This window comes from Hyperolius riggenbachi, chromosome 9 (assembly GCF_040937935.1).
Source record: "Hyperolius riggenbachi isolate aHypRig1 chromosome 9, aHypRig1.pri, whole genome shotgun sequence".
Taxonomy (NCBI): Eukaryota; Metazoa; Chordata; class Amphibia; order Anura; family Hyperoliidae; genus Hyperolius; species Hyperolius riggenbachi.
Window position 1 is genome coordinate 93,343,103 of NC_090654.1, and position 13,910 is coordinate 93,357,012.

The 13,910-nt window shown below is 45.7% G+C and overlaps 1 protein-coding gene across 6 annotated transcripts in view; it reads right to left on the reverse strand.

The window, feature by feature from the left end:
• The window catches only part of MTMR11 (myotubularin related protein 11), a 191,311-nt gene that overhangs the window by 35,710 nt on the left and 141,691 nt on the right, over positions 1-13,910 (reverse strand). For all 6 annotated transcript variants that reach the window (XM_068253201.1, XM_068253198.1, XM_068253202.1 and 3 more), the window contains 5 exons: positions 11,809-11,879; positions 10,446-10,618; positions 9,047-9,217; positions 4,067-4,306; positions 3,248-3,517 (listed from right to left, as the gene is read on the reverse strand). In XM_068253201.1, the coding sequence (XP_068109302.1) occupies positions 3,248-3,517; positions 4,067-4,306; positions 9,047-9,217; positions 10,446-10,618; positions 11,809-11,879 (925 nt within the window). The remainder of the gene's footprint in view (positions 1-3,247; positions 3,518-4,066; positions 4,307-9,046; positions 9,218-10,445; positions 10,619-11,808; positions 11,880-13,910) is intronic.

Consider the following 13,910-nt stretch of genomic DNA (forward strand, 5'->3'; position numbering starts at 1 on the left):
TACAGCTGGTTTACAATCAGTAAAGGCACAGAGTAACGGCTTATAAATGTACATACTGGGGGTAGAAATGAACAGTACACTGAGTTTATTATCAGTATAGAGTAACCACTTATACTGTACTTGAGGTAGCAGAGATCAACACACACTGCAGCTAGGTTACCATCAGTACAGGCACAGAGTAACAGCTTATATATACTGGAGGTATTGGGCTAGCTTTAGCTGAACTTTTGAGCTGACAGCCAGTTTAGCTGAAAAAAATCACCAATACAGCTTTAAGTGCACCAGAGCTCACAAGTGCAGTCACAGCCAACACAACATTAGTACTGGGCCTGTTACCCATCTTACAATCAACAAGCGCCACCACAGCCTTAGTGTCCAGTATGGAAATACTGCACATGCACAGTATTTCCTTTTCTGCCCTGTGAACACACTCCTCCATCTTGCCTACTGCAGACTGAGGGCTGTTGAGCGCACAGGCCAGCAAGTAGGGGTGACTAGGAAAGATTGAGTAGCGCATTTACAGGGCAGAAGGAAATACTGAGCATGTGCAGTCTTTCCATACTAGACAGACTGATTGGGGGGGGGGGGTAGTTGAAACTGGGGAATGGAGCCATACAGATTGAAACAAAGTGAGCAGTAAGTGCACTATGACACCCGCACAATTTTTTTTTTTTTTTTTCCTATATATCATAGAACACTGGGCTATGCCTCTGGTATCCTTTAGAGCAGTGTCCGTCCCCCCCCCCCCCCAACCCTGTCCTCATGGCTCACCAACACTGCATGTTTTGTAGAAATCCAGAGGTAGTTAATCAGCTCTGCTGAGACACTAATTACCTCACCTGTGCATGTTTGTGGTTTTCTGCAAAACGTACTGTTGATGCGCCTTGAGGACAGGTTTGGGGAACTCCTGGTTTTAGAGGATATCTTGGCACTCATTTAAATTTCAAATTGATTCCATGTGTGGGGAGGTGCGCATACTTCCCAACTTTTTGAGATGAGAAAGAGGGACTTTTAAGCCACGCCCCTGATCACACCCCTAGTCACGCATACCATAAAGAAAAATGTTTTATAAATCAAACCACACTGGTCCTTTCTATCCTGGTTCATTTTCCTTCATATTAACATTTCAAAATTAGTAATATATCAATTTAAAGGATAGGAATACAGTTTAGAGTCATTTAAACACATTTTAGTAAATATATATTTAGAAAGAGGGACAGGTCTCCCAAAAAGGGACAGTTGGAAGCTATGCATATGCAGTATAGGCTTCCAGTGGAGTGTGCATGCAACCAGTATATTCTCACACACTGGCACACATACAGTATATTGGTCCCCGGCGTGGTCACAGGCAGCCCAATAGGAAATACTGCGCATGATTGTCAACCAGGATATAAATCATAATAAATGGCAGGCAAACCAAGGACAACACCAGGCCACAGGAGGTGCACAGTAAGCATACCTCACCACACACAGCATGACTTTTTGTAATTCAAAGGAGTACTAAGGCATCCAATAAAGCTGCTGCTGTACTAGTACCAATCTATTGGTGAATGAATGGTGATAGTAATACCTTAGGTGACACAGTTTGAGACAGGCTTAGCCAGTCCCAGGTGTTGTTTGGCTAGTAGCGGCGACTACTACTGGGCTGGCTTGCTGTGTGGGTAGCTGGCTCTGGCTGCACTCCCGCCCCCCCCCACTGATTGCAGTTGCTGGCTGCCACTTAATGTGAATGTTGATCTTTTGGCTGCAGGCTGCCTGGTGGTCTCTGGGAATCTGGCTGGCTGGTGGTGGTCTGTGGCTGTGTGGGCCCAAATCTGGCAGCAGCAGGCCAGGGAGAGGCTGTACTGTCTGGCACTGTGTGGGGGTGGTGGTGAGGCGGTCTGGCTGTGTGTGGAGTCTGGACCCCAATCTGGCGGCAGCAGGACAGTGACATTTGTGTACTGCAGCCAGTGGCACCTGTGGGTGGTGGGTGAGGCGTGGTCTGTAGCGGCTGTGGGGGTCACTGAGGATTGGATTTGGCGGGTGGAAGCCAGATGCCGCCATGTGCTGGGTCAGTCGCCGGCCAAATAACACCTGTGTGCAGGGGGCGGAGCTACTCTCGCTCCAGCCCCCTGCCATTTCAATGAAATTCTACACCCCCTGCCAGGTGCTCCGCCTCTGATTGGGAAGGGGGCAGATGCTGTCACTAAGGATGTGGGGAGCCAGAAAAGCGCTGCCCACATCATGGCAGCCGCCGTATCAAGTGAACGGCGGCCTTGCTTGCTGCTATGTTCAGGGCACCCCAGTAAAGGCATTGTGGCACGAGCCACGATTAAATAGCGCTAGCGACACCCTTGTCCATTGCCTAGCAGAAAACGTTGGCATTACCATTAGTTTCTGTTGAATACAGTGTGGAATTACTTTTTTTTTTCTGGCATAGGAAAACACAGTAGCCAAACTGAAAAATGTTTACTATTAAAGTGGACCTGAACTCCGGACTTTCATTCTGCCCTAAAAGATTTGCAACAGCATAATAACCTTTAAAGAAAAAACATTTCTTAGGGCTGGTGCACACCGAGCGGCTTTTTCAGCGTTTCTGCAGCTGCTTGCGGCTGCGAATACGCTTGGTCAATGTATCTCAATGGGGTGGTTCACACCATAGCGGGAGGCGTTTTGCTGAATCGCATACTCCCGGGGTGAGGCATTTTTTGGATTGTGGATGCGTTTCTGCCTCAATGTTAAGTATAGGAAAAACGCAAACCGCTCTGAAAAACGGCAGTTCAGAGCGGTTTGCCAGGCGTTTTTGTTACAGAAGCTGTTCAGTAACAGCTTTACTGTAACAATATCTGAAATCTACTACACCAAAAACGCTTCACAAAACCGAAGAAATGCTAGCTGAAACGCTACAGAAAAATAACAAAAAGCGTTTCAAAATCTGCTAGAATTTTGCGGATCTGCTAGCAGGTTTTGGTGTGCACCAGGCCAGAGAGCTGATAAAAATACTGCAATAAATCTGCAGTTTGTCTACTTCCTGCTTTTATGGAAGCAAACATATTGTTAACAACCTGTGTTTACCAATTAGCTCTCTGCTGTGGCAGTCAGCTGACACAAGTGCAAGATGATGATTAGTCACAGATGAGGGGGGATTAGATAGGCTAAACTCTAAATACATACAGGGTACAGAGAGCCGAACTGAAAGTCATTTTTTGTTTCTCAAAAAAATTGGACTTTGCTTTTAAGGTAAGCGGTAAGGAGGTCATGTGATTACCTGTGACATTTCTGGGGTGCAGCGCAAGTAGCATCTTTTCCACAGCCTGACCCATGGCCCCACGCAGACAGGAAGCAGAAGTTCCTCTGTGGGGTTCACAAGAGCGATGCTACTCCTTAACGGTTTATCTTCCTCCAGTAAGCTCTCTGTGGATTGGGCACGACGGCCCGATCGCTTGGACACTGTACTCTTCCTTGGAAAGTATGGAGACTGCAAGACTAGAGATCCCTTGGACATCAGGTAGACATTGCAGTTGTTAGAGGCAACAATCTTGGAAAGAAAGACCACAAACACAAATGTCAGCACATCATGTACTGTATAAACTACTGTATACATTTTCCATACAGAAAACTGCCTTCTATATGCCTTTTCACCTACCCCACCTGCTACTGAAATATGACACTGTTTTAGTTGCACATAAAACACAGACAGACCATCCACCATGATATGGATCAGCAGGGATGCTAAATGGTAAGTGTATTTGAATTTGCTGCTGGGAATTCTTGCTGGTCCAGAGTAATGGGCCAATGTGAAGACCTAGTGGGAATTTAAAATATGCCAATGTTGGGGTTTCATTTAATTTTGAAGAAGACAGGGGGCTATTCAGTCATTGATGACTTTGTGAAGGCCCTGATGCTTATTTTTCCTTGCTCCTCTATGAATGCCTACGGACTGCCTGCACTCACTGCTTCTGGCCATAGGTTTAAGAATTCAGTATAGGTTTTTTTAGCTACAGAATCCTCATTTCACACAAACTGGACTTCCTCTATGGCCAGAAAATGGCTCTTACTTAAGTCCTTCTCTGATCTCAGAGCTTACCTTGTCAGCGTTATGTGCAGTTCCATTGCCATTTAATACTTCATGTTTCTTGACATGATACATGGGGTTCCTGAACTGCTTCCTGCGCCAGTGATTGTAGAACAAACTCCATTCCCAGACTGTGGGTGGAGCCGCCTTCATGTCTTCCACCGACTTGTAGTCTCCATTTAGCAGGATCTTCTCTCGCACGATGTCTCGCCAACCATTCACTGGGGTGTACGTCTGGCTGGAGGAGTGTCGCTAGAGTCAGAAAGCAATGCAAATCATGAAATATATTTATTAGAGCCATGCCTGATTTTTGACTAACAAGCTTTGTAAAGCTACATCAAAACCATGGATTACTGTCATCCAAAATCATGCCTGATTATTTAAAGCAGACCAGAACTTAGAACGTCCTCTCTGCTCTAACAGATAAGCAACAGCATAATGACATTTACAGAAAAATATGTCCTTGTTACAGCTTATAGAGCTCCTAGAGAGATTATGCAGTCTAGTTACTTCCTGGTTTGCTGGGAGCACAGAAAGGGTTAAACTCCTGTGTTTACATATTACCTCTCAACTTGTTAGACTCGACAAATTACACTAGCACATTACTTGCTAAGAAGGGAGAATTAGACAAGCTGTTCTCTATAAATACATGCAGGGTGGACACATGGTGGATTTCTCTGTGTTCTCCTCTCCTGTGCAAGAGTTCAGGTCCGCTTTAATGTGACAGGTCAGGAGCAATCATTGTAAAGACACTCTGCTCAGCTCTCATCCATGCCACTTATTCCGTTCCATGAAGAGGGGACCAGGCAATAGAGCAAGATGAAAAACATTTTCCAGCTTGACAAGTTATTGAAGGGGAGGCCATTGAAATTGTGGTATAAATTCTAGATTTTCATTACAATTGTTTCCAGCAATAAAAGTACAGGTAGTCCTCGACTTACGAATGCCCGACTTACCAACGAGCGACCCGTCGATACAAATGGCATGGATTATGTGTTTCCATGGGAACAAGTCAAAACATTTTTTTTTTAAATTGGACTTGAGAAAATCGATTTTAAAAAATTCAAAGAAAAAATGGCTTTTAAACTTGTATAAGCAGGTACAGAGGGCAGAGGTGACACAGAGGGGGACACTGGAGGGCACACAGGAGGTACAGGGGACAGTGATGTCCACAGTGTTCTGACTTAAGAACAGATTCAGGTTAAGAACGAACCTACCTATCTCATTCATTAACCGGAGACTACCTGTATAAGCTATGTACAGATGAACAGAGCCGAGAAACTGAAATATTTACTTGTAACATTTTATATGTTTTTATCTGGAAATTATATTTAATACCAATATTCTACTATCAGTAATCATTGATAGTAGAATATTAGTAAAACTACTGATATTCTAGTTTCGGCAATACCTTGCGCCCTTTTCAACGGGCACCTTCATTCAGTATACGTGGTATGTCCACCTAGCATAACATGCTGCAATTGGCTCCATTTATGGTCATGTTTCAGACAATCTTTTCCTCTATCCGGCGGTCTCTGGAATGCCAGATCTATCCGCAACAAGCTTACAACCATTCATGACCTCTTTATCTCAAAAACCCTCACCTTTCTTGCCCTAAGGGCCCTTTTCCACTAGCAATCGCTAGCGTTCACGCTGAACGCTAGCGATTGCTGAATCGCAATTAGCGGCGATTCCCCGACGTTCGCGGCCGCGATTTTGCTATGCTATGCACTGCATAGCAAAATCGCGGCAAATATCGCTCCGCCGCTCGTTCGCGTTCCCGACAAAAACGAATCGCGGTAGTGGAAATGACCTACCGCGATTCCTATGTTAAAAAGCAAACCGTAGCGATTGTAAAATCGCTAGCGGTTTGCGTTTTTACGATTCAGCCAGCGCAAACGCGCTGGTGGAAAAGGGCCCTTACTGAGACCTGACTCACCCCCTCTGACCTGCCTGCGGCAGCAGCCCTATCCTACGGGAGTCTACACCTCAGCCATACCCCAAGACCAGATAACAGGCCTGGGGGAGGGGTGAGCCTATTCCTCTCCCCGTCCTGCACTTTCCGTGTCCTTACCCCTCCCCCTCCTCTTTACTTTACCTCCTTTGAGGCCCATGTTATCCGCCTCTACCTTCCCTTCCCAGCCATTATTGCAGTCCTGTATCGCCCCCCTCCAGTACAATATCGCACTTCCTAGAAAACCTTGCCTCCTGGCTCTCACACATCCTATCCTCCGACCTCCCAACCATCATCCTTTAACATTCCAATAGATGAGCCTACCACCTCTGTTGCCTCGCTTCTCTCCCTCACCAACTCCCTTGGCCTCACTCAGCATACTAACACCCCCATCCACAGCGCTGGTAATACTCTGGAGTCTAGACCTAATTTTCTCCAAAGCCATCACACTTACAAACCTGGACATTGCACAATTCCCCATCTCCGACCACAACCTCATCACTTTCACCCTCACTCCGTCCAGCACCCCCTGTCCCCCTCCCCAAACTGGACGCTGGCAGAGAGATCTGCGCAACCTTGACCCCAATGTACTAGCCACACTCCTCCACTCCCTCTCCTCCTCCCTCCCCAGCCTAACCTGCCCCAACAAAGCAGCAGCTCAATACAACAGTAACCTATCCGCAGCCTTAGATCATGCTCCCCTGACCTTTCGTACCAACTGTCGCCCCAACCCCCAACCTTGACACACTGCCCTCACAAAAAAACTACAAAATGAGACACAAGCTGCAGAACACAAATGGAGGAAATCCCGCCACAACCATGATTTCCTGGGATACAAGACCAAGTTGCAGACGTACCATACTGCCCTCGCTGATAGCAAACAGATATACTTTACTCGCTTGATCCGCTACCCAAGCCTCCAGCCCACGTCATCTTTTTGCCACCTTCAATGCCCTACTCAACCCCACACCTCCCCCCAAACCTCCACCCTCTCAGCCACTGACCTATCTAACTACTTTATCAACAAAATTACAACCATCCGGAGGGATATTTCTCTCCTCCACTCCATCGCCCCCGCCTCCTCACCCCATCCTACTCCTGCCTCTTTCTCCTCCCTTACCTCCTTCAATCCTGTCATGGTGGAGGAAGTCAACCAGCTGCTGGCAACTTCACCTTCCACTTCCTGCCCCCTAGATCTGGTCCCATCTGATTCTCTGCGCCCACATTTTTCTGATCTGGCCCCTGTCCTCACCCACCTGTTCAAACTCTCCTTCTCCACCGGCATCTTCCCCTCTGTATTCAAACAGGCCACTGTGCTTCCCCTGCTAAAGAAATCTTCACTTGACCCTTCTCCGCCATCCAACTACTGCTCAATCTCTCTCCTCCCTTTTGCCTCAAATTCTTGAACGCCTGGCCCACCAACGCCTGACCAACTTCTTCAATTCCAACGTCCTTCTCGATCCTCTGCAATCTGGTTTTCGCACAGCCCACTCTACAGAAACAGCCCTCACCAAAGTGGTCAATGACCTTGCCAAAGCCGAAGGTAAATACTTCATCCTGCTCCTCCTGAACCTCTCCTCGGCATTTGACACTGTCGACCACTCCCTCCTCCTCCACTCCCTGCAGTTAATAGGCATTCAGGACCTAGCCTTAGCCTGGATCTCCTCCTACCTCTCCAACCGCTCCTTCACAACATTTTTCAATGGCTCCTCATCCACTCCTACACCCCTCTCAGTTGGTGTTCCTCAAGGTTCCGTCCTAGGACCACTACTCTTCTCACGCCATACTGCTTCAATTGGCAAAATCATCTCCTCCATGGGTTTCAATTACCACCTGTATGCCGATGACACCCAGATATACCTCCACACCCCAGATCTCTCCTCCTCTACCATAGACAAAGTCTCCGCCTGCCTCACATCCATTTCCTCCTGGATGGCTGCCAGGTACCTGAAGCTTAATTTGGACAAGACTGAGCTAATATTCCCACCCCACACAGCTGCACCCCTCCCAGATCTGCACATCACTAAAATACTACCATCCGCCCTACCTCCCAAGCCCGCTGTCTAGGCGATACCCTGGACTCTGAACTTTCCTTTACACCCCACATCCAAGGTATTGCCAGATCCTGCAACTTCCACCCCCGCAACATCTCCAAGATCCGCTCCTACCTGTCCCCTGACACCACTAAACTCCTTATCCACACCCTTGTCATCTCCCTCCTAGACTACTGCAATTCTCTATTGTCTGGCCTCTCCTCTAACCGTACTGCCCCACTTTAATTGGTAATGAATGCGGCAGCCAGGCTGATACATTCTTCTCAGCGCAGCACCTCTACAACTCCGCTCTGTAAAGCCCTACACTGGCTCCCCATCGGCTTTAGGATCAGTTTCAAAATCATGTGCTTGGCCTACAAATCTGTGCACAAGACCTGCCCAACCTACATCTCTGATCTGGTCCACAGGCACATACCAGCCCGCCCCCTCCAATCCTCCAATGACCTGCGCCTAGTCGCACCACGCATATCTCAGTCACTTGCATGATTGCAGGACTTCACTAGGGTTGCCCCTACTCTCTGGAACTCGCTCCCACCAGCCATCAGACTTGCCCCCACCTTTAATACCTTCAAACAAGCTCTCAAGACTCACCTTTTCATGCTCGCACACCCGCTACACCAGCACCATAATATGTTCTGTTAGACACCCTCTCAAAAGATGCACCAATTGTCTCCATCCCCACCCTTTAGATTGTAAGCCTCTGGCAGGGCCCTCCTCCCTAGTGTTTCCAGCTTGATTATGCAATCTTACTGTCAGTCACGCCTCTTGTGGACTAGAACAGTCTCTATTTTGACCTATGACACTGTACTGTTATCAAATCATTTGCATGATCTTGTTTTGTTGTGAGTTTCCTGTATGTTCTACCTTGTATGTTAACCCATTTATCTATTGTGCAGCGCTGCGTAATATGTTGGCGCTTTATAAATAAAATAAATAATAATAATAATAATAATGTTTCGATTTCCACATAACACAAGTAGTTACCTGGCTTCCTCTGATGCGGTCCCAGTGGCAATTGTGTGTGAAGGTGCTACAGAACACATTGCAGGTGCTGTCATGTAGGGCCATCAAATAGGATTCAGTAAACTCAAAGGCTGATGGAAACTGCTGCACAAACTGCCAGACGCAGTCCAGGAATAGAAGGAAGACCGGGGACTGCAAAAGATGCAAAGAATTCATGACGAATGCTACAAAATCATTTTATAAATTAATCACATGCCTCACTGAAGCCCTAACTAATCTAGAATCTACTTATACTTCCTCCTAACACTCAAATCACTAGGCCTGCTAACATGATTCTTCCTTCCCCCTCCCTGGTCACCATTTTCCACTCCTACTTCCAGTAGCTCTCCCGTGCCACCCACTAGTGGCCATTCAGAATACACAACGCGTGTACAAGTGTGATTTCTCAATGCATGGCATGCGTGGCAGAATATGTTACAGCATGGACCTCGGCAATGGCAACACAATTCAACCTGATAGGAAATTGCATGTGCCATGCTATAAAATGGTCGCAAGTGCAAATTATCCGTAATCGGGTGCCCTGGTGGTAAGTTGGATGCCTGATGCGGATACTATATAGGGAATAGTAATTGCCACTGATTATCTATTTGTAGATGACCGACTACAAATAGTGGTGTTTTGGGTGCCGGGATCAGTGCTGGATATGACGAGGGGGGGTTAGTGATGGGCACTGGGGGTGGAGGAGTTGGTTTTAGGCACTAGGAGGGGGAGTTAGTATTAGGCACTAGGAGGGGGGTTAGTGTTAGGCACTAGGAGGGGGGGGTTAGCGTTAGGCACTAGGAGGCGGGGGTGTTAGTGTTAGGCACTAGGAGGGGGGAGTTATTGTTAAGCACTAGGAGGGGGGAGTTATTGTTAAGCACTAGGATGGGGGAGTTAGCGTTAGGCACTAGGAGGGTGGTTAGTGTTAGGCACTGGGAGGGGGGAGTTATTGTTAAGCACTAGGAGGGGGGAGTTAGCGTTAGGCACTAGGAGGGTGGTTAGTGTTAGGCACTAGGAGAGGAGAGGTAATGTTAGGCACTAGGAGGGGGGAGTTTGTGTTAGGCACTAGGAGGGGAGTGTTAGTGTTAGGCACTATATCAAAAATGTAAATTCCCAAATCCCAATATTTTTACAAGTCGCGCCACACCGTGCCCAACTCAAACAGTGGCAGCGCTACACGTTCTCCCTATTTACAACATATTTAAAAGTCATCAGGAATTTTTCAGGCTGGCAATCAAAATACCTATCTGGATTCCAGCAACTCTGACATGGTGGATCTGATTTCTTGCTTTCTTGACCGCTAGAGAGCACAGAGTTGTACATTTTCAATCACAGAGGGTTTGCAGCTAAAGTATTTGTCCTCATTAAACAACAAACTCACTTCTTCCTTGTCTGACCTCCTGAAGTGATTTATCCTCTGCATGAAAGGATGGCCTGCCGAAACCCACTCCTTCTGTACCAAACTCTGGAAGCCAGACAAGGTCCTTGTGTGAGGGTCCAGGATCAGCTGTGCGAGAGAGGCTAACAGACAGTTCAAATCCCGGTCCTCAGATTCTGGAACAAGACAGGTGGATTTACTTGATAACATAATTCTAGTCAGTTTAGTATCTAGTTTCTAGATAAAAGAATGCTACAAAATGGCTGCCAAGGTACACATTATCATTACCACATGTCTCGGTTGTCCCCTGACTACTCCCCTTCATTTTCTCACTTCCCTTTCCCGCATCACACAACTATTTCAGCTGGAAGAACATGAAAAGCACACACTATTTTCTAGAAACAGCAGACAAACCAGTTTCTGCTGCTGGTATGGATGCTCAGAAAACATTTAATTCCCAGAATTTGTGTTTTTTTTTTTTTTTAGTTATTGCAACAAGTAACTGTGAAAACATTCTCACATCTTCACAAGCACTGTTTACTTGTCTCTACAATAACATGTCAGCAAAAAGTGTCTGTTTACCTCAATATTTAGACTCTACTCTCAGTTGTGAGTTTGTTTTGCTGAGTATGTGTATCTAGTCTGCAGCATGCTGTTAAAGAGTACCAGTCAAATATTATTAATCAGTATTTGTATGGCGCTGAGATCTTCCACAGAGCTTTACAGAGTACATAGTCATGTCACTTTCTGTCCGTCAGAGGAGCTCAGTCTATTGTAAACTATGGGCAATTGTGGGGGAGCCAGTCAATGTATTTGTAAGTTTTTGTGATGTGGGAGAAAACAAACATAGGGGAACCCACCGACTCCATGAAGATAGTGTTGTGGGCCAGATTTGAACTGGAGGCCCTAGTACAGTAAGGTGAGAGTGCGAAAGAAAGACAGCAACCAGGACACAACAGCAGCATCAGAGTGCAAGGAGCACGGAGACCTGCTCCCCACGCAGACCCACAATTGGGACTATCTTAGTGGCTGTAACAGGCTTGCTTTCTTCCAGTCAACAATAAAGGTAAGGGTGACGGGTGTGAGCATTACATCCCCTCCCAGTAAGTGCTGCACCCACATGGCTGAGCGTCTCCGTGTTACTGCGCAGGCCCAGCTGTACTTGCACAGGGAGAGTGCGGCTGCACTGTGCATGAAGTGAAGCAGTACTGGATATTCTTTAGTCCTGGTTGTAACATGGAGCACACATATATTTTTCTATTGTGTTGCTCAATACAATAGATTCGTTATGAATGGTTATGGAAAAAAATGTACATGATGCAAAATGGCTGTCCAAAGGTATTTCAGCTGATTTAATGTATTTTACCTTGAAGGACCACAGATCGCCTCCGCTCACCCAGTAAGACAGCGACCTCGCTAGCTTTCTTCAAGCATTGCCTATAGGGATCAAAACATAAAATATGAAGCATTTTAAGCCGTGCTGAGAATCATTACTCATCCTGTTAAAATACCCATCTGTAAAAATAAGCATAATGCTTCTGCATAAAGGTGGCCACACACGATACAATAAAATGATCCGATTTTACAGTAATTCGATAAAAACGATCGTATCTCTCGAAAAAATCGAAAGCTTTTTTTCATTCGACTAAAAATTCTTTCGGATTTCCAGTTTTTTTCTATTTAAATCGATCCGGAATGCCAGATATTTCTCTTCAATTTCTACTAAGGATTGTATGGTATGTGTTGGATTGTTTATTTATTAATATACACACCCTAGCAATGTTCTCTGAGTTTCCAATCATTTTTATCATAATTGAGGAAAAAATTGAACATACGTGTGTGATACATTGGTCATATTTTTTAAATGTTACAATCAGTCAGAAAAATTGATTGCAATTCTTAAATTGAACAGATATTTAAAAAAATTGTATGGTGTGTGGCCACCTTAAGCCATATAAATGTTTACTCCAGAGACATGAAAGAGAAAGTATGATTGGTGACCCTGGGCACAACAGACCTGGTTCTCCCCCTCCCCTCAGTGCTGTACCTTTTTGAGACACATTTAAAGTGGATCTAAACTCAGAACTTCTTCTAGGCTTATATAAGCCACAACAGGAATAGCCACAGCATGATAACATTATTTTGGGCAAAAAAATCTTCATTACAATTTTTTAATATTCTATAAAAACCTGAAATTTGACCTCCGTTTTCTGCAAGGAACACTGAAAGGGTTAGACCTAGGGACGTATCAAGAGGGGAGCAGCCCCTGCGATCACAGCGGGTCTAGAGCTGTGGGGCCCCCCGACTACTAAAACCTTCCCTTCCTCCGATACAGGGGACTGTACTTCAGATCAGGTGTTTTTGTGGCTAATCTTGTTATGGGCGTGAAGATCATGATGGCCACACTTGTTTTATGACTCTTGTGAGACGGGCCACAATGACCTGAAGGGCACCGAGGGCCGCAAGGGAAGGGATGTGAACATTAGGGGGGGGGCCTCATCAAAGTTTTGCTGGGGGGCTCCATGAATTGTAGTTTCACCTTTGCTTAAGCCTCAGTCTTCGACACACCATACAATCTTGGTTGTTCAATCTTACCACTTTCATGTAGTATAACAGCTTATCCAATCAATCATTCAAGGTATGTTCAATCCGTTGGCCCTTATACTACATAGATTTAGTGTGTGTAGAGCCGGTCAATCTTGGTTGTACAGATTTACAAAATCTATGTAGTATAAGGACCAACAGAGTGAAAATACCTTGAATGATTGATTGGATAAGCTCTTATTATACTATATGAAAGTGGTAAGATTCAACAACCAAGATTGTATGGTGTGTGTTGAGCCTTAACTGCATGCTAGAGCTGCATCAGCAGAGCTCTCCTGCAGTTCATTCACAGCTTCTGATAAGAACTAGTTAGGACACCTTAATCTGCCTAAACAAACACAGAACACAGAGACTAAATTTCTTCAGCCACTATACAGTATGTGGGATAAAGACTCTTCATTGTGTGCTGTGCAAGAGTTTGGGTGTGCTGTTTGAAATAGGAGGGAGAGGTTAGTGGCTGTAACAGGCTGGCTTTCTTCCAATCAACAACAAAGGTAAGTGTGATTGGCATGAGTGCTACATCCCCTCCCAGTAAGGACAGTGGGAGCCCCAGCCGCTGTAATGACACTTCCCTCTTCCAAATGATGATGAAGACCTTCACATAAGCTCAGTGTGATGTAATTGCAGGGACTTCAAGGGCCCATGTGAGTATAAAGGCAAGGTAGGGGAAAGGTGTTGGTTGGGAATGGTGAGAGGGATGGAAGGGAACAAACACATGGTAATCTGGTTCAGAGCATTTTTTATAGGTTGAGAATGCAGAGCAAATGTACATACATTTATTTAGAGGAGCTAAAGTTAGTGGCTCATATTATACATATAAAAATGTTGGCAAGACAAGATGGCTGATCAATTATTGACCCATGT